This window comes from Panthera uncia, chromosome X, assembly GCF_023721935.1.
Source record: "Panthera uncia isolate 11264 chromosome X, Puncia_PCG_1.0, whole genome shotgun sequence".
Classification (NCBI taxonomy): domain Eukaryota; kingdom Metazoa; phylum Chordata; class Mammalia; order Carnivora; family Felidae; genus Panthera; species Panthera uncia.
In genome coordinates this window covers 20,326,311-20,348,474 of record NC_064817.1, presented here as the reverse complement: position 1 = coordinate 20,348,474, position 22,164 = coordinate 20,326,311, and the positions used below count along the sequence as shown (strand labels likewise).

At 39.6% G+C, this 22,164-nt stretch overlaps 1 protein-coding gene across 1 annotated transcript; it reads right to left on the bottom strand.

Moving 5' to 3' along the window:
- Positions 1-20,648: 20,648 nt before the first annotated feature.
- On the bottom strand, positions 20,649-21,572 carry LOC125931566 (vomeronasal type-1 receptor 90-like). Its single transcript, XM_049643629.1, is given in 2 exon segments — positions 20,649-20,795; positions 20,798-21,572. Coding segments are annotated over 2 exon segments (900 nt in total). The 3' UTR covers positions 20,649-20,670.
- Between the last annotated feature and the right edge of the window lie 592 nt (positions 21,573-22,164).

Below are 22,164 nucleotides of genomic sequence, written 5' to 3'. Positions count from 1 at the left end.
CTGCCAAGTAGCTTTGTCCCCCAAATTAAGATGATCTCTTCCAGACCATGTGGTAATGCACAGCCTTGGATAGAATAGTAATGGTGCTTACAAGAGCTACTTTTACATCCCTTTTACTCAAAGACTACAAGATATAAGACTATAATTCAGGTGCCTGAATTATGTGGGTAGGATCTGGACTTGCAAATATATGGCTGGGATGTGAACTTGTCTCTTGGCTGTCCTGGAATAACGAAACAGGGCAAGGTTAAGTTATCAAACATACGGTAGTATCCTCTGGCCAGGTAGCTTCGGGCATTTTGAACATCCTGCCTACTCCCAATGTACCCTATGGTTACTGAGAGAAACATTTGCAAAAAGATTTGTTAAAGTTGATGAATATAAGCTGATTAAAATTTTTTCCCTAGGGATGCTGGTTAAGGGGCAACTCAAAGGTTATAACTTGGCATTATCAAAAGAGAACACAAGTCTCAAAGAAATCCATGCTTCCCCTCCCTTCCTTTTGGTTTTTTGGTTTTGTTTGTTTGTTTGTTTTTGGTTTTGTTTGGCTACAACCATTCCAGTACATTTTATAGTGACAGTGTTACATTTATTTCAGAACCAAGCTCAATCGAGGTGCCTAGGTGGCTCAGTAGGTTAAGCATCCGACTCTTGGTTTCAGCTCAGGTCATAATCTCACAGTTGATGAGTTTGAGCCCCGAATCTAAGTTAAATAATCTCTAAGTTGATGAGTTAGAGCCCCGCTCTAAGCGGACAGTGCAGAGCCTACTTGAGATTCTCTGTCTCCCTCCCTCTCTCTGCCCCTCATCCCCACCTCTCTCTTTTTCTCTCTCTCAAAATAAATAAACATTTAAAAAGCCTATTCTACCAAAAAAAAATGTTTAAGGAGAACCAAGCTCAGTTCCACATGTTGTTATTAATATCGGTATAACTCATTTCTGAACACATTATCATAAAAAAAGAAGTCCCTCTACATGTAAGTAAAAGTCTTAAATTATTTAAATTCTCTCTCAATAATGAAATAAGACCACAATAAATCTAAAACAGGACCTCCATACTTCTAGAATGTCTAAGAACGTTTTACAAACTTTGGTTGGCTTCTTACAAATTTAACTCATTTTCTCTCATACTCTGCAGAGAGTTAAGTTTGTTCAGTGTTCTACATAAATGAATTACCCTGTATTCTCTTAATTTATCATGTTTTCCTATAATCTCTACCTTCTTAGAACTCAAGCATTTGTCCTTACTTAGCACTGTTCAACCTAGAGTTATGTCATTTTCAAATAAATTAAGATATATTTATTGGAGTACATATGATAGTGAGTTTCTATGGGGTAGAGACCTCAGATATATGTCTTTGTATTCCTCACTGAACCTAATAGAGCTCTGAAGAGTGATGATTCATTGGTGATTGTGTCCCACCTGATCCTGGAATCTGGCAGCAGTGATAAAAGGTCATATCCAAGTCCCAGATGAGGCAACTCAGGTTCCAACTAACCAAGCATACATTTGATCAATAATTATCAAGTACTTACTATTTATCAGGCATGGGGATATAAAGATAAATAAAACATGTTTTCTGTCCTCAAGGATCTCACCATCTAAAAGAAGTAGGGGTAAGCAAGTGGATGTCATATGACAGTGTTATGAAAACAATGCTTTGGGGATGTCGTCATCATCATCACCACCCCTACTTATTGAGTACTTACTATGTACCAGCACTATTCTAAGAACTTTTAGTGTGTGACTTCAAATTACACACACACAACAGCCGTATGAGGTAATAGTTAATCCATGGAAACATCAAGTAACGTGCTGAAAGTCACACAACTGGTAAGAAGTAGAGCCTGGCTTCAGACCCCAGCAGTCCAGACCCAGGAGTCCAAACTCATAACAACTAGGCAATAATGACTCTCATAACCCCAAGGAGAGTACCATTAATTCTGTTAGTGGATTAGTAAGTAATGTCATACGGAAGGATTTCTACAGAAGGGGACATTTACTCTGGTCAAGCTAGGAACAAAATATGAGTGGAGCCTGTGTTCATCTTTTTAGGTTCAACCAACTTTTAAAAATTAACTTTTTATCTTGGAATAATTTTAGAAAATACAGGTAATAGAGAGTTCTATTATATCCTCTCAACCAATGTAGCCCTTTGCTAACATCTTACATCTCCATCACGTATTTGTCAAAACTAAGAAACCAACATTGGTACATTGCCATTAATGTTCTCTTTCTGTTCCAGGATCCAGTCCACGATACCACATTGCATGTATTTTTCATGACTCCCCAGTCTCTTCTGGTCTGTGACAGTTTCTCAGTTTTTCCTTATTCCTTATGACTTTGACAGTCTTGAGGAGTCCTGACCTGGTATCCCATAAAAAAATCCCTGGATTTTTCTGATGTTTCTCTCATGATTAGACGGGGTTAAGGGTTTTAAGGAAGAACATCATCGAGATGATGTGCCCTTCTCAAGTTACATCGTATTAGAGAGGGACATGATATCCCTATGATGTCAACGAACATATTAACTTTCCTCACTTGGTTAATGTAGTATTAGCCAGGTTTCTGTGCTGTAAATGTACTATTTTTTTTTTCCTTTCTCTAATCTATTATTTAGAACCAAGACGCTATATCTAGCCCAAACTTGGGTAGACCAGGAGATTAACCTATACTTCCTAGAGGGGGGAGTATTTGCATAGATTAAAACCAACTTGTTTGAAAGCCAAGGAAAGTAATGGCCTTAATCGCATAGGGAAAGATTACTGGATTAGACATCCACGCTTCAAACTTGTGACTCAATTTCCATAAGCCTCAGTGAAGTCAGGTATAAAGTACTATTGATAATTTACCTTTGTCTCAGAGTAATGATCAGAATCAAATACTCTACTTCTTAACTCATAAATCTTGGAGTAAAAGTTATGGACCTCATTGCCACAAAATGTTCATGATATACACAATGTTTCATCTATTACTGGGGATCCTCACTCTTGAATCTCCAATAAAAATCCCTGTGCTGAATGAGTAGTCCCAAAGTGTCCAGTCTCTTCATACTAGAGATGACACCATTTCACTGAAGTAAGTTTCCAGGCAAACAAAGCAACAAAGGGATGAATCCAAAAAACAGGAAGTCTATTTCATCTCATCAAAGGCCTGACACTAGACAGAAGCACAGAAAGATGTAAGTCCACCACGGGTTTACATCACATACTCACCTAGCTCATCCCGCGTGTGTCCTCAAACCCGTGCCATAGGGCAGGCACCTTGCTGGGGCTGGCTAAGCAGGGAGCAGACGCAGACTTAAACCACAGTTTCCCTGGCTTCAGCACTTGGGGGAAGTATAGTTGATGCTGAGGCAACCAATGCAGCAAGATTTTTTTAAGCACACATTATTTATCATTTTAAAATCTAACCATTAAAAAAAGACCTGTAGGCAGAGATTATTTTATGAAAGATAAAGAGATTTATTTTAAATTTTTACTTAGATGACTATAGTGTTTAATAAAACTGTTCTTTTTCAAATTATTTAAAACAAATTAATGCTTATAATTCTTCAGGCTCTGCCCACAGATGACAGGCATATTAAGACTTTATCTGCTGAAGCGAATGAGTAAATTGCACTTAAATACCAACATTATAGGTCTATTTGTTCTGAAATCTTCCTCTCAAAGATTCCTCCGCCCTCTCGCCTCCCTCTTCCAAGCCAAGAAGGTCACTCATTCTTACTGTAGTGCAGAACTATATTTTTGTTTTGGATGCTACTGTTAGTCACTACATTAGTCATTTTCAACTTCCTTGAAGCAATACTGAGACCTTCTTTGCCAAATACATTACCTGCTATGACTAGAGCTGAAATTACCCCTTCTGCACTTGTGGGTCCGCCAAACTCTCAATCCAGTGACTTACGGGATGTATATGTGAAATGGGGTATGCCCAGAGGAGAGAAAATAGCAGATAGAAACAAGCGACACAGTATATTATTGCATCTCGGCTGAGCATAATCCCTCATCAGGAAGAAATTTTCTTTCCTCTGCACAATTTTCTCAGTGGTTAAGCGACTCTTTTTTTTTTTTGCAAAATTAAATAAGAGTTATAAAAAAAAACCCAGAGAGGTTCATGGAGCAGCAAGGGATGGGTATTGTGGCTCATAGCAGCCCCCCTCTTCTTTCAAGGAAAAAAAAAGAAAAACTCATCCCTGTACCTCTCCTTCCTAGGCTCCCAAAACAATATGATTGTTTCGGGGGATATAATTTTGCATTTCAATTTCTTCCCAGCACACGGCGGAAAAAATTGCAAAACTGGAGCCTGAAACCAGAAAGTCATGCAGAGCTTTGTGTGTGCTTTGGTGGGAAGGGGGGAAGCGATGAACAGAAAGGAAGCAGAAACCCATTGTGCTGCTCTGGTCTGCAGCCAAACCACCCCACTTACTCCTGCTTCTGGTGCCTCAGGGAGTTTGTTTTTCAAGGTTTTTTTTATGGAAAAAAGAAAAATGTATTGGGGAATGGGGGGAGAATCTGTTCTTCAAATGATATTATTTAGTCCTATCCTGGCAATCTACAGGAGACAAAGATGAAGGCATGCAAGTGACTTTTTTTTTTTAAATCTTATATGAAAGAGATTTTCATATATAATTGCTGTATCCTCTGAAGATCAAACAACCTCAGTTCTTTGATGTTAAAATCTGGAGTTAGTTCTTAATTATTTCCCAACAATCAAATAGGGTTTCTGGTCCCCACTTTGCACATTTGGAAGTAAAAGAAATGACCACTCCTGTTGGCATCTCAGGAATCAGTCTCATGGAGCTGCATGCTTCATTAGACCCTGACAGGACAGTGGAGTGCCGTGTTGGAAGGCGGAGGGCCAGCAGTGAGCAGATGTATTACAAAAGGTCACGTCTCAATCTGCTGACTCCCCTGAGAGCTGGGGACCTTCTCTTTAGGAAAACTCTTCAGTCCTAGAAAGCTGAAAGGTTTAAAAACATCACTTTGCCCTTCTGTGTATCAGACTATTCTCTTTTCGTGAAAAAGCGTATGAAAAAAAGGAATGGATTAGCTGTTAACTCTTTCCACATAAGTGTTGCCAGAACACAATACTGTTATAATGTTGATCATCTGGTCTGGTTATGGTTTTTCCAATGGTGACCTCTCTTGAAAGGTGACAGACAGATTTTTAAAACCTATATGATAGATAGTTTATAGTGTAATATGCAACATTATATATGCAATATGTTATATATACCTCTATAACTGAGATATGTAATAAATATACAATATCATATGTATATACACTATTATATTGCAAACTTCTAGCTATAGTTTGACAACTTCACCTTTTCTCAAGCATAAAAAGACAGACTATAGTGAGGGCAAAAAAAATTTTGTTAGGAACCTAGCGTATACGTCTACGACCATGGTACTATATTAGGAGTAAGTAATAGAAGCTTTGGGTTTAAGTAAACAAAAACGAGGTGATAATAAAGGGTCCTTACTGACCAAATAATGTAAATCCATCAGTTTATTGTCAAATAAGTTTTTGTTACTCTGGTAGAGTCTCCATTACTAAGCAAGTTAATCTCTTCCAGAGCCATAAATGACTTTTTTTTTTAATTTTTTAACGTTTTTATTTATTTTTGAGACAGAGAGAGACAGAGCATGAATGGGGGAGGGGCAGAGAGAGAGGAAGACACAGAATCGGAAGCAGGCTCCAGGCTCTGAGCCATCAGCCCAGAGCCCGACGCGGGGCTCGAACTCACAGACTGTGAGATCGTGACCTGAGCCGAAGTCGGAGGCTTAACCGACTGAGCCACCCAGGCACCCCCATAAATCACTTTTAAGTTCTATCAATAAGGATGCTCGAGGTCAAAACTAACACCCAGTGTGTGCTTTTAACCTTTTGTACTAAAGCACTCATGAGTATCTTCACAGCACTTAGTCAAATAACTATATATGAACGGCATTTCAAGTAGTTCTAATTCATGACAGTACTTCCCGGAGGGTAGAAACTCACCAAGCCTCATGGCAGGGACAAAGAATGAGTCACTAACTTTGCACCAAAATCATTCATCCCTTTGCCATTGATTATGTGCCTAAGACATGCCAGACACTGTGCCAGGGATAAAATCTGGGCCCTAGGTCTCAACTCCGTCCTCGAATGTTGGGCTTGAGCATAGTTATTTCCCTCGGCGAGTTCCACTAAGCACCTGAGGTTCCAGAAATTTAGGAATAAACAGGGTCTTTTCTGTTAAAAATTTTTTATTACTTATAGCAATAAATTTTCATCCCCCTAAAACATTTATTTTTATTCATGGAGAATGTTTAAAGTATTAGAATCCTTTAAAATCTACAACCTTCCTTTCTTTTCATAGTTTGAGAGGGCACATCTCTGGCAGTGCTCTCTCTCTCTGCCTTTCTCAAATAACTGCACTATTTTTCTTTGACTCTTTTCTTTAGGATATAACCTGTTGAATTTATCAGGAGCCTGGCTATTTATCTTGTGAACCTCTACATCATTGGAGGTTGACAAAAATCCAGCAACCACAGAAATCTCAGTTTTCAATCCCAGAACCAGTGAGACAACAGCACTAGAGGTGCAAATAAGGGAATTTTCTGCCTTATTTCTGCAGCCGAGTTCAGAATATGATATCAAGTTGCCTACTCTCCAGAAACTAGAGCCATGGGAGCTATCCAACTTGTTCAGAGGTACTTTACAAGGAGAACTTGTTCAGTCTCTGCCGCTCCCAGAAGTATCCTGAAATCAGAGAAAGCCATAAGAAAACATAAAAGCTTCGATACATTGACATGTTCCAGGAGAAGGCTCCATTTTGAATGGCTGCATTTTTAACTTTATGAAGTCATCTTAAAAACCTAAACTCTGAAACTCTCTTAAAAAGACCACAAAGAACCATTGAAATAGTAACATCTTACTATAAATTATTTCCTAGGGGTCAACTTCGTGCCTTCACAGAGATACCAGAATTTTAGTCGCCGGCCTCAAAAGTCAGGTTCACTCCTATTAAGAGCAGTGTCTTTTCCTCCCAATTCGTTTTTTTCCCTTTGGCTCCCATTCCCCACATCTACTATTATGTCTTCACTCCCATAATTACTATAAGCTAAATATGTAACAACTTGGTTTGGAAAAATATAGAAAGACTAGATTTTAGGCTTACAGAAATATCAAGCATGTAAAACGTTCTACACAGGGAGGTTAGCGTTTTGGCTTGGAACTATAATAGGGCAATGTTCTCAAGTAAAATACAGGTTTGATCCTTGGACCGAATTGACAAACAACAAAAACAATGAACACTTGATAAATATGCCAATGGCGTCCCCCAATACTTCGGTTTGCTAACGTGATGAAGACCTCACGGGCCCAGGAGGCATTTGTGTGCGAAGTAACATTTTAGTTTGGCCAATTTCACTCTACGTTTTTTGGGTGTTGTAGGATGGGGATTGGCACTAAACCTTTTTGACGTGCCTGAAAGAGAAGGATTTAAGTTGAGTTCATTATCTCTTTAGCGCAGAAGTCTGGGAAACGAAGAGGCTAGACCAGAGAGACTCAATCCATCTAGCGTTCCTTTTTGTTTTTCAAGCTGCCCTGACAATAATGCGGCAGGGTGAAAAGATCAGGAACACTTTATACACATTGTGCTAATTACTGCAAGTACTTAAAGTTGTAATTAGCTTATTATACTGCAGAGATCCTAACATGGCATGTCTTTCAAAAGAATTTCTCTCCAGATCATTAGTGGGAAAGCTAACAACATCTGCTTCAAATAAAATCAACCAATTAGCACAGGCAACTCCACATAGTTTGCAATCAGAGAATTATATTGTGCCAAGTGCTAATTTCAATGTGAATGCTATCTCCTTCTCATATCCCACGCTTCTCTGCCAGCACAGCTGGTGTTTAACACCACTGACTTCAGCGAAGTCTCCAAAAACTTATGTTAATTTGAAATAACCTAATCAGAAGTGTGCGATACAGACTGAGGTTGATCTCAGCTTAATTAAAACTGACCTTGTCATTTCACTGCCTGTAAAACACCATTATCTCACCATTTATCGCTCAACTACCACAAATATTCCATTTATCTGAAAACCCAGGAAGACGAGCTCCAAACCACTAGAGCTATTTTGAGCGCCGGAGTTTAATGGAAGGAGAGGTCTGCCTTTAAGTACCGGGCAACAATAAAGGTAATTCAGCAGACTCAAAATAACTTGTCAGCCCTACCCATGAAGGCTGCTTTTGCCCACTTCCGTTGGCTCGAATGGCACATTCACTCCAGAGACTGACAGGCATTAGCAGATGTGAAGGCTTTCATTTTAAAATTAATATCTCACCCGGTACCTTTCAGCAAGCTGAATCGTTCAATCAATAAGCATGACATGGCAGGTGTGATGTGTACAAGGCACTAAATTCTTCTGCCAAAGGTACTAGAAAACATCTGCTCACATGCGTGTGTGTGCATGTCAATGGATAAACTGTGGAGCAAATGATTGCAAGTGGAATATATAATATGCTTGTATTCAATGAGATAAAATTAAAAACAAAGATCCTACTTTCACGGTGCAGACCTGCCATTAAACACACCTTGTTTAACCTGCCTTGTCTATAACCCCATGTTTTTATATGTACATGGTCACCTGTCTGTCAAGCTAAGCAACCACCATTCTGGTTTTCTGCACTTTAACAGAAATATCTCCAGGTTCTCCTTCTGTGCTTTGTTTAATTTCATACCATCTTAGTCCATAAAGTATCCAGGGCAAACGCTCTAAGTACTGAAAAATGTATTTATGAAATAATTCAAATGATTCATGTCTGGAAGACGTTTAATTTGCCCACAAATCACGTGCCCAACCGTAACTCAACCTATTTGCTGATGCTTTTCTTTCAGTCAAGCAAGCCTCCCTTTTCCTCTTTTCTATGCACTTAGCCAGACCCCATCTCTGATTACCATAGCCCACATGGACTTCACCCCTTAACACTTGCTAGGCCAATCTTTTGATACAAACAGATATTGAGTATCTTGAATTGTTTGATGTGTTCCTGTTTTTTCTTGACCAACTCACGCAGGGATAGTCTCATTCCATTCATAAGAAGACCCTCTGATCTTTTGGAACAAACAGAAGACAGGTGAAAATATTTTAATTCTTATCTTGATTCTCCTGACTCTATGACCTTGGACAAGCATGACCTGGAACCATATACCAAATTGTGCCAGCCCAGGGCTCCCCATCTGTAAAGGAGATTAATAACACCCACCTAAGAAAGTTCATTTTGAGATTAAAAGAGATATTATGGGGTGCCTGGGTGGCTCTCTCTCTCTCTCTCTCTCTCTCTCAAAAATTAATAAACATTAAAAAAATTTTAAGAGATATTATGACAGATGTGACTGAGTCTGAGAGTTCAACAAAAGTTTACTGAATGAGGTACATGGGAAGTAACCAAGATTTAGTGAAATACTGCTTTGAAAAATATAAGAGCACCAGGAAATAAACTTACCAAGTAAGGAAACAGAGAGTGGCCATCTTATAATGTTCATATAACTAGCCTATGTGCAAACAAGAGGCGTTACTTACCTTCAAAACCTCATTTTTAAATGTAAAAAAAAAAATGGTATTCAGGCCTAAGAGAACAAACAAAGCTCATGTCCATTTGAACCAATGTAGGTGAGCAAAGGTGCCTCCGTTTCACTAATGAGAGGGCCCTGGGAGATGTTGGAATAATTGGGAGACATGAACGCTCTGTAATGCGAAGTACTAACAAGATGAAGAGAGAATATGTGGACAGGATGGCCCCATCTCTGCTTTCACGGACAGTACTATTTTATTTTTGCTATTACTATTATCACTATTTCAGTCACTTTGGAAATCCATATGAAACAAGACTTCAGATCAGAAATGAATTCGCAACTAAATCCTCAGACATGATAGAAAGCTTTTGAATGAAAATCTTCATCATTTCTCAGAGAACCATTCAGAGAGAAGTACGACCACAGTTAAACCAAAGAACCAAAACCCAAACCCAAACCTGTATCCACCTAAGTACCATTTGTCCAGAATAGATATCAATTAAAATAGCCTAATATTAAAAATTTTTTCATTGGTGTTCACATGACCCTGAGGTCATTGATTCAACAGACACATAATCTGTATTAAGTGTATTTCATCAACTAATAATTGTAACATGGTTAAAATGTGTATGATTTCACTGTATCGTGACCATTCTGGCTTTTCCAGGACCATCTCAGTTTCACGTTTTCTATCATTGTGTAAATAGACATGTGTTTGTCAGACCATATGTCCCAATTTGGGATGCAAAAATTATGGTCTCCATATTTAAAGTCCTCAGTTAACTGAAATGTATAATGACCCAGAAACTCCATTCCAGGTCACTAGGACTGTGCTTCCTAATTTAAGTATCTGATTTATGCTTTATAAGAAATATTTCTTTACCACTTGTGTGTCATTTCATATGTGGACTTATCAAAGTGAAGGGATTCCCAAGAATGGATTTGGGTCAATTTTGCTTCAGCACAAATCAGTGATCACAGAAATTCCCCTTTTGTCCTCTTCGTGGTTTTTCTCAGCCTCTTTTCCCGTTCTTCTTGTCTCACTGCATAGTAAACCTTCTTAGTGCCCATGTTATAACAACTTCCATTCCAAAAAGCCCAGACAATGGATGATGTTTACTTGCTGTTTGCAAACAACAGAATCCACAGCGTTGCCAGCAGATGCCCTTGATTCACTGTGAATGAGAAAGGGAATTATAGGAAATCAGTGTGCATTGTGTGTCCAGCTGAGATGGAAGCTGGCAGAGGAGGCTCCAGGCAAAATTTCAGAGCATGAAAGTGTATCTTCTGGGCCTTTCCCACTATGGGGCAATCCCTTGGAGCCTGACCATCTCCCTTGTATCTCTATTCAAGATATGTCCACTTTTCAATTCTTTAAAGCCATCTTTCATTTTCTCAAGACCTGATAAAATGAATGGCTAACACCATACTTTCCAGATGATCTTATATTTCCATAGGGAATGCCTAGAAATTCTATACTCTAACCTAAAGCAATCATTTCTAAAACAAAAAATACCTTGTTCCACATTAGGTCAGTAAGGACCCATTTCCTGAGAACTGAGAATGGTCTGAGATTATGGTCTGAGAATGGTCTGAGGTAACCTACTTTCAAGCTGACAAATTAACCTGCCAGTTTCACAGGTGCTGACAGAAGGCAGGAGAACCCCGGATCAAAGCACAAAGGACTTGATTACCCACGGTACAGCCTGCCGCATGAGTCTCAAGTTTGTGTCAATTCCTCTTACCCACGTGACCCACGGGGTGACACAGAAGGGCTCCAATGGATCCTTGCCTGCAGTGGGTATGCACCACAGATGAGGATCCCCAAGCTTAGGGAACCTGAATCTTTTATAATGGGAAGCCAGCATGCCTGCTCTTTGTCCCAATGGGAGAAAAGATTTTTATTCTACTGGACAGTAAGCAAATCTGCCTTCTTCTCCAAAGGGCTGTGATCTGTATCTTCCAAGGAGGTTTGCTGTACAGACATCCTCGGAAAGAGAGTCCAGAACAAAGGTCCAACAGTGCCTCTACTCACGAGATGTGCAAAAATAAGAGACCCATGAAGAATTGTCTCCCACTGCTATTCAGAAAATGATTTTCACCAGTTATCCCAAATAATATCTGGTAGACTTTTGGTCCATACCTAGAGAACTAATAGACATGCATATTCGTAGGTCCCACCCCAGAGATTCTGATTCAGTAAGTCTGGGGTGAGGCTTACAATAGTCATTTCTTTTTTTAAATTTTTTTTAAATTCATGTTTATTTACTTTTGAGAGAGAGACAGACAGAAAGTGCGAGCAGGGGAGGGGCAGAGAGAGAAGGAGACACAGAATCTGAAGCAAGCTCTAGGTTCTGAGCAGTCATCACAGAGCCCAAGGCGGGGCTCAAACTCACGAGCTGTGAGATCATGACCTGAGCCGAAGTGGGACGTTTAACCGACTGAGCACCCAGGCGCCCCTAATGATGGTGGATCCTAGACCATCCTTTCTGCACTATTGTAGATGACAGTTTACTGATGTCTAGAAAATCACTGGAATTAGAATAGAATGAACAGGTGACAAAGCCCACAATTAAAAGCATATAAAGAAAAATGGAGTAAGCAGAGGAGTTAGTCTGCTCTTCCTCAGGGTGAGCAATACTAGGATTTGGATTTCAGGCCTCTATGCATAGCAATGAATTTTTCCCTGTGACTTTCAGCTAGGTGGTGACAAAGTTATTTTGCTTTCCTAAGCTCAGGGCTCAAAACTGGTGAGGTGTGATCCTACGCAAGCCCCGTCTGAGAGGTAAAGTCGCTGCTTAACAAGAGTGCCCGTTCTCGTTTGTTTCCTTCTTCTGTTGCGCTCCATTTTACCCGGCCCTTGATACTGAAGGTTTCCTGAGGGGGTGACACTGAATTTCTCCACCTCAGAAACATTTATCTCTTGATCCAGTATGTTCAAGGCATGCACATTCACATTGGCATTCGTCATAGTGGCAGACCAAGAAACACATTATGTAACAGGTTTTACTTGAAAATGTTTCTTATGTGATTTTTATGCCATTCTGAGAAATTAGGCCAAATCATAGCTTTATTTTTATAAGGACAGTTTTCCTTAACCTCAGAGACAGCTGAATATGAGTCTTTAGAGATACTACTTACCCTGTTACTTATCAAGCATGACATGGTGTATGTATACTATACACGCCCTGCCCTGTGAGACCAAAATGAAAGGTGCCATTTGAAAACAAGGATCCAGAGCCTACAATTGAAGAAATAATGATTGTTTCTCAATCTTCACCCTCTTCAATTTCTCTACTCTATTTGATGTTGTTATTTGTGCTCTCTTTGAGGCATCCTACTGCCTTAACTTCCAGGACACCAAGTTTTAGATTTTTTTACATAATGATTTTTATCATTTTTTTATAAAATTCGTCCATGCTTATTATGTTTTTTCAAGATAAGCAATAGCGGGACACATGAATGGCCCAGTCGGTTGAGCATCCGACTCTTGATTTCAGCTCAGGTCATGATCCCAGGGTCATGGGATTGAGCCCCGCATTGGGCTCCACACTGACCATGGAGCCTGCTTGGGATTCTCTTTCTCTCTCCCTCCGTCCCTCTCCCCTATTCACGTCCCCTCTCTCTCTCTAAAATAAAATTTTAAAAAATTTTGAAAAGAAACTCTTTTTAAAAAAATAAAAAAGATAAGCCATAGAGAAAAGTATCAAAAAGCAAAGACTTACTCCAAATCACATCAAACAAAAATAAACATTGTTAAACACAGTGAACAATATGCCAAACTTCTATGACTGTAGAGATGGGACAGAGAGATGGGTAAGGATGTACATAGATTAGAGAGAGAAAAAAAGAGATAGGAAAACAAACAGGAAAAGATAGAGTGATAAAGACCTCCTTATAAAATGGGATTATATTTGGGGCACGTGGGTGGCTCAGTCGGTTAAGCATCCGACTTCAGCTCAGGTCATGATCTCACAGTCCGTGAGTTCAAGCCCCGCGTCGGGCTCTGTGCTGACAGCCTGGAGCCTGCTTGTCTCCCTCTCTCTCTGACCCTCCCCCATTCATGCTCTGTCTCTCTCTGTCTCTCTCTGTCTCAAAAATAAATAAATATTTTTTAAAAATTTAATGGGATTATATTCTAAATGTTGTGTTAAATAAGATGCATTAAAATTTATATGAATTTAAAAGGAAGAGAAGAAACTGAAGGCATTTCCAGTTTAAACTGGTAGGTTGAACACATGTGGTTACCTCTAATACATCCTGAAACGTCATTAAAATGAGAACAAATGAAGAAGAAAACAGTGTAGGTCCCCAAGGATAAAAGAGAATGGGGAAGAGCCCATAGCACACTATTTTGGAGAGGTGAAAGCCCAGAGATGAGTGGAAACCCATATACCCGTGTGTGAAGCCAGCAGTGAGAAAAGGTGAAACACATCACAGATTCCTAGTGACTCCAGGTGGCGACATGGAACGCAGTGCTTAAACACTGCTAGAAAGCTGCTTTAAGAAGCAGATAGAGGGGCGCCTGGGTGGCTCAGTCGGTTAAGCATCCGACTTCAGCTCATGTCATGATCTCATGGTTTGTGGTTTCGAGCCCCATGTCTGGCTCTGTGCTGACAGCTCGGAGCCTGGAGCCTGCTTCTGATTCTGTGTCTCCCTCTCTCTCTGCCCCTCCCCCCCTTTCATGCTCTGTCTCTGTCTTTGAAGAATGAATAAAGGTTAAAAAAATTTTTTAAAAAGAAGCAGATAGAACCCTCATGCACAGTCAATGTAAAGTGTTGCAGGTACCTTGAAAAACGATGGGACCGTTCCTCAAACAGCTGAACACAGTCATGGTATGACCAAGCAATCCACTCCCAAGAGAAGTGAAAACCTAGATCCACACAAAAGCTTGTGCATGAATGCTGACAGCAGCATTTTTATAAGAGCCAAAAAGCCTAAACAACTCAAATGGCTGACAGCTGATGAATGAAAAAACAGGATGTGATAGAACTGTGCAATGGAATATTATTTGGTCATAAAAAGGAATGAAACGCTGACACAGGCTACAACATGGGTGAACCTCAAAAACATTATTACAAGTTACAAAAACCACTCACCGAAGGTCACATGTTACATGATTCCATTGATATTAAGCGTCCAGAATATATTGGCAAATCCACAGAGATAGAAAGTAAGTTAGGGGGTGCCAGGGGCTGGGCAGGTGGAGGAGAAGGGGGAGTGACTCCTAACAGGTACAGGATTTTGCTTTCCAAAAATGTCTAGAAAGTATCATGGTGATATTTACACAACTCTGTGAACATACTAAAAAGTACTTAATAGCATCAATGGGTGAACTGTATCTCAAAGCTATTTTTTTTAATAAGTAATTGTTTCTTAAATTCCACCTATGAATGAAAATCACATGGTATTTGTCTTTCTTAGTCTGATTTATTTCACTTAGCATCATACCATCTAGATCCATCCATGTTGCTGTAAATTTCAAGATGTCATTTTTTTTAATGTTTTTTATTTTTATTTTTGAAAGAACATAAGCAGGGGAGGGGCAGAAAGAGAGGGACAGAAGATCTGAAGCAGGCTCCAGGCTCCGTATGGACATGAGCAAGCCTGAAATGGGGCTCGAACTCACAAACCGCTAGATCATGACCCAAGCCAAAGTTGGGTGCTCAACCAACTGAGCCACCCAGGTGCTCCAAGATCTCATTCTTTTTTATGGCTGAGTAATATATATATGTGTGTATATATATATATTTATATTTATATTTATATTTATATTTATATTTATAAATATATATAAATATAAATATATATAATATATTATAATGTATAATACATTATGTATTTAATAATATATATAATATAATATATATAATTATATACATAATATATTAATATATATATATATTTATATTTATATTTGCAGGCAGAGTCCCTGTCTGCTTTCTTCACTATCATATCCCTGGCACCTGCACAGCATCACACATACAGGAGGCACCTAGTGAAACCTGATGAATGAATACAGACACTGGACAGCAATATTACACCTGTTTTTCAATTGGGATGTTGTGATAAGGAATAAATAAAGATATATATATATATTAATATATACCCACCCCACATCTTTATCCATTCATCCATTGGTGGACACTTGGTAATATATACAGTTGTTGCATCATTGTATTATACACCTGAAACTAATATCACACTGTATGTTAATTATACTTCAATAAAAAACAAAGTAGAAGGTTACATTCCCAGATGTCCTCCTTACTTTGCACAGTCAGGCCACGGACCCTTCCCCACCTCTTCAGAAATTCAGAGACCTGTTCTCTTGTGAGGGTAAACCAGCAGGCTTCTGGAATGGGTGGCAGCAGGCCAGTTGAAGGCAAGAGCTCTTATGAAAGCAGCGGACTATGGGGCACCTGGGTGGCTCAGTCGGTTGAGCGTCCGACTTCGGCTCAGGTCATGGTCTCACTGTCCACGAGTTCGAACCCTGTGTCAGGCTCTGTGCTGACAGCTCAGGGCCTGGAGCCTGCTCTGGATTCTGTGTCTCCCTCTGCCTCTGCCCCTCCCCCCGCTCATGTTCTGTCTGTGTCTCTCTGTCAAAAATAAATAAACATTAAAAAAAAAAATGAAAGCAGCGGAATTTGAATAAGGGAAATTTCACGTACTAAACGTAGAGATCCTTAGCCTTCTTTCCCATTCAGATCCCAGAACCCTGGTTGGCAGGCAGGATCTGTATGAGGGGCTGTCTCATAAAACCAAGACAAAAGATGAAGTACCTGCCTGACGTGGAGCCCTCGTGCGTAACAGTGGTAAGCAGGTATTATGGTGTGGTGGTTATGGACACTGACTATGGATCTCCATTCTCTAGGCCAGAAACCTAACTGTGCTGGCTATTGGCTGAGAGGCCTCTGGTAAGTTATTAACCTCTCATGCCTCATCTATAAAATGGGAATAATCACAGAATTTATATTATGGGATTGTTGTGAGAATTAAATGTAAACACAAACAAGGCATGGCATAAGTTTAAGCCTCTAATTATTTTTACAGTGATTATTTATGCCCCATTCTTAAATGTGACTAGATAAAGCATGCCAGGCAGTTAAGGAAAGTGTTTGCAATGAAAGATAGAAATCAAATAAAACAACAGGGAAAAAAGCCACTGGGAACAGAAAGCATGAAGGGAGATATGAGAAGATACTGTGACCCTGATCAATAATGGAATGCTAGCGAAGAACAAAAGTAAAAGAACAACAAAGAATGAAATAAAACAACTCCTGGTTAGAACTAAGAAAATAATTCAAAAAGGAAACCCATGGGGCCATGGGTCTAGCAAGGCAGAGACAAAGCGATATTTGAATACTGTGAATGGAAGAGGGAAAAAATGGTAAACGAAAACTAAGAAATTCTACATGACAATGATGTGCCACCTGGTACTGTCTGTGGTCTCCTGCCTAGTGGGTGCTCAACAAATACTTTGTACATTAACAAATAAATCAATGAACGACTAGAGAACTTCAGGAGAAGCAACAAGCCATGTGCCACTGAGAAGCGATATGCTGGCACAGTAAATCTTTTCTGGAAAGCAATTGAGCAATATGTCTCAGAAATGCACAAGAAAGTTACCCCAAAAATTATATTTCCAGTAATTTATCCTTGGCAAATACTCTCAGAAATGTAAGCAAATGTTTATGTGCAAAGATCTTCGCTGCAGTATCATTCCATAATCAGAAACTTAGGGAAATCTAAATATTCAGTAACAGAAGTTTCAGTAAATATATTGAATATACTTATACAAGTTAGTGAAACTCATTAAAATGTGATTTTGAAGGCCATTTTATGATAATATGGAAATGTTTCCAATGATGGGTGAAAAAAGTAGGACACAAAAAGAAGTAAACTATATCAAGTTTGAAAATGTCAACAACTTCGAAATAAACTTTTGTTTAAACCTAACCTTCATATGGAACCACAAAAGGCCCCAAATAGCCAAAGTAATTTTGAAGAAGACCAAAGCAGGAGGCATCACAATCCCAGACTTTAGCCTCTACTACAAAGCTCTAATCATCAAGACAGCATGGTATTGGCACAAAAACAGACACATAGACCAATGGAATAGAATAGAAACCCCAGAACTAGACCCACAAACGTATGGCCAACTCATCTTTGACAAAGCAGGAAAGAACATCCAATGGAAAAAAGACAGTCTCTTTAACAAATGGTGCTGGGAGAACTGGACAGCAACATGCAGAAGATTGAAACTAGACCACTTTCTCACACCATTCACAAAAATAAACTCAAAATGGATCAAGGACCTGAATGTGAGACAGGAAACCATCAAAACCCTAGAGGAGAAAGCAGGAAAAGACCTCTCCGACCTCAGCCGTAGCAATGTCTTACTTGACACATCCCCAAAGGCAAGGGAATTAAAAGCAAAAATAAACTACTGGGACCTTATGAAGATAAAAAGCTTCTGCACAGCAAAGGTAACAACCAACAAAACTAAAAGGCAACCAACGGAATGGGAAAAGATATTTGCAAATGACATATCGGACAAAGGGCTAGTATCCAAAATCTATAAAGAGCTCACCAAACTCCACACCCGAAAAACAAATAACCCAGTGAAGAAATGGGCAGAAAACACGAATAGACACTTCTCTAAAGAAGACATCTGGATGGCCAACAGGCACATGAAAAGATGCTCAACGTCGCTCCTCATCAGGGAAATACAAATCAAAACCACACTCAGATATCACCTCACGCCAGGCAGAGTGGCCAAAATGAACACATCAGGAGACTATAGATGCTGGAGAGGAGGTGGAGAAACGGGAACCCTCTTGCACTGTTGATGGGAATGCAAATTGGTGCAGCCACTCTGGAAAACAGTGTGGAGGTTCCTCAGAAAATTAAAAATAGACCTACCCTATGACCCAGCAATAGCACTGCTAGGAATTTACCCAAGGGATACAGGAGTACTGATGCATAGGGGCACTTGTACCCCAATGTTTATAGCGGCACTCTCAACAATAGCCAAATTATGGAAAGAGCCTACATGTCCATCAACTGATGAATGGATAAAGAAATTGTGGTTTATATACACAATGGAGTACTACATGGCAATGAGAAAGAACGAAATATGGCCCTTTGTAGCAACGTGGATGGAACTGGAGAGTGTGATGCTAAGCGAAATAAGCCATACAGAGAAAGACAGATATCATATGTTTTCACTCTTATGTGGATCCTGAGAAACTTAACAGAAACCCATGGGGGAGGGGAAGGAAAAAAAAAAGAGGTTAGAGTGGGAGAGACCCAAAGCATAAGAGACTGTTAAAAACTGAGAACAAACTGAGGGTTGTTGGGGGGTGGGAAGGAGGGGAGGGTGGGTGATGGGTATTGAGGAGGGCACCTGTTGGGATGAGCACTGGGTGTTGCATGGAAACCAATTTGACAATAAACTTCATATATTGAAAATAAATAAATAAATAAATAAATAAATAAATAAATAAATAAAAATAAACCTAACCCTCTCAGCCCCAATCCAGATGTCACACACCATTTTTGAATCTGTCTCCCTCTCTCTGCCTGCTTGAATCATGCATGATACCCCCATCCCTTGTTCTTCTGGATTCCAATAGCAATCTAACTGCCCTTCTTTTTTAAGCTTCTGGAAGGCAAGAATTACATCTCAAATTCATGCCTCCTTTCATAGCCAGTAAAATGCCTTGCACACAAAGCACTCATCACTTATTTGTAAATTCAAAGAAAATTATTATATGTCTATTGCATGCCTCGAACTACTAAGAAGTTAAAAGAGCATACACATGGACTCAAGAGATTTGGATCCAAAATTAGGCTGTGCATGACTCTAGGCACATTAACCACATTAGGCCTCATTTTCCCCATAGTAAAACAAGAATGCCTTAGGTCAGCGTTCCCAAAGAACCTTAAGATGCAGATTCATGTACAAATGCTCCCAAGAAAGACGAAGGTTGGGGGTGTCAGAAAGGGAAAAATCCAAACAAGGGTGTGATCTCAGGTAAACTCCCAGCCTAACCCTGACCAGGGGAGCTCCAGTCACACATATAAAAGCTCCAACACTGCCCTACTTGAGTCATACTCAACACCTGTCAGTCATTGGCCAAGATGCCCTGTTGCAGGGTGGGACTAGGAGTGGGACCGTAACACTAAAGTCCCAGGCACTTCCTGCTCTGTGTGTCTGGGCAAAGCGGCTCCAGTAGTGCAAGTCCTGGCCATCCTTCAGAAGAAAGTCACAGGTAGAGGCCTTTAGAAGCAAAAGAACATAGAAGCTGTGGGAGGCACAGCATTCTGGGTAGAGGTCAATGGCCACTACAGAGGGTTTTGGAGTAGGTGACCTCTAAGCAAGTTTTCTGATTCAAATTTCAACAAGAGTCTTTTATATTTAATCTAGAAGATATAATCCATAAGAGACTCTTAGGGATTGAGAACAAACTAAGGGTAGATGGGGGGTGGGGGAGAGGGGAAAGTGGGTGATGGGCAGGGAGGAGGGCACTTGTTGGGATGAGCACTGGGTGTTGTATGGAAACCAATTTGACAAGAAATTAGATTTTAAAAATCTAAAAACAAATCTAAAAAAAAGAAAAGAAAAGAAAGGGGAGTGAGCCAGGTTCAACTTGAATCAATTGGGTTAATAGGATTTGTAAGAAAATAGTTATTCCTATTCCTAAGGTATCTAGAACCAAATCTCCTTATCCCTGATATGAATACATTAGGTTATATGACAATGAAAATTAAGGTTGTAGATAGAAGGATGTTTAATAATTATCTGATTTTAAGGTCAGATTATGCTGAATTATCAGGATAAGACAACTATTTCACAATCTTCTCTAAATGTGGAAGGAGGAGGAAGAGAAAGTGTCACAGTATGGGAAATGAAACTAGACATTATTTTTTCCCAATTGTTTTCTTGTTAATTCTTTCCCCAATAGCATAAAATGAACAAGAGTTCAGCTATAAAAACACCTGGGAATTCTTTATCTGGCTATCAAAATTTTATCTGTCATAAAATTAAAGCAAAAATAATCATTTTGGGGTATAAATATTTCACGAATAAGTAGTTATAAACTGATCGTAATTTTTCCACATTTTTGAAACACATTTTTTATCCTTTTATCCAAACAAATTAACACCAATGCACTGACAGTGGCATACACATTGGATACAAGCTTCTGGAAATCCAGGTTACTGGGTCATATCTCCATAACACAGTTGCAGAGGAGGAGATAATGATGTCCACCCAGTACACGACTACAAAGAAACTCACCAACAACAGGATAGTCTGGGTGGCCCTTCTCTCTGGGGAGACCCTCGAGGAGAGGCTGGAGCTGTGTAGCTGCTGGCACTGCCTCTGATGCCTGGACAAGAGAATCACCATATATGCACTAGAGAGCAGCATGGCGCCTATAAAGAAAACATCCCTGGGTAATGTCAAAATGAGAAGCCGTCCCCTGATGATGGAGTGTATGGGGGAAACCGAGCAGTATTTACTGACATGCAGTAGATGGATCTGGGTCGTGTTAGAAGAAGCAGCAGTATACAAGAGGCACTTACTATTGAGAGACAAACTAAGAACCCATAAGACAATAAAAGGACGGAAGACGCATTTTGTGCATTTATGTTTAAACCTGACCAACCAGGAGGTGCTGGTGCTGGTGATGAAGGCCTGGAGGATGCTCAGGAGGCAGGTGATGTTCATGGACAGACATCGTGTCACTCCGTTCATGCAAAATAAAGCCTTATATTTGAAATCGTTCAGAAAGTTTAGTGTTTCCAACAAGTCTGTAGACAACAGCACAGTGAAGAGTTTCATCGTGTGGACAAATGCCAAGTGACAGATGATCAGGTTGGTGGGCTTAGGCCTGCGATCCAGAAGGTGTGTGAAGATGTGGAAGAGAAGGAGGAAGCTGTCGGCTGAGATTCCTATGACTGCTTGTAGATATTGTCGTATTTTAATGGTCATGTAAACGGAAGATGTGATCTTCATGGTCACAAAGAAAAAACATTTTTAGCTGGAAGAAACAGGTCTCACATCAACAATATCATTTACTTTGTTGTCATACTCCTCGCCACATCACAGTTTTCATCTTATCCATATTAGTTCACCCAATTAGTAAGTAAACCTATGTTGTATAGAGTATTAGAAATACAGTCTCTCTTAAATATGGAGAACAAACAGAGGGTTACTGGTGGGGTTGTGGGAGGGGGATGGGCTAAATGGGTAAGAGGCATTAAGGAATCTACTCCTGAAATCATTGTTGCACTAGATGCTAACTAATGCACATGTAATGCACTATATGCTAACTAATGTGCTAACTAATGTTGCACTATATGCTAACTAATGTGGATGTAAAGTAAAAAAAAGAAAACTAAAAAAAAAGAAAACAAGATATAACTTAAATCTATTTGGGAAGATAAAATAAACATATATAAAATCACTGGATGCTAAGTCGATGTACACTCAAACATCAACACCATTCAGAAAAAGAGAAAATGCTAAGTTTAATCTGAAAGACATTCTAAAGGGGGTCAATCTGCAGGTTAGCCATGAAGGA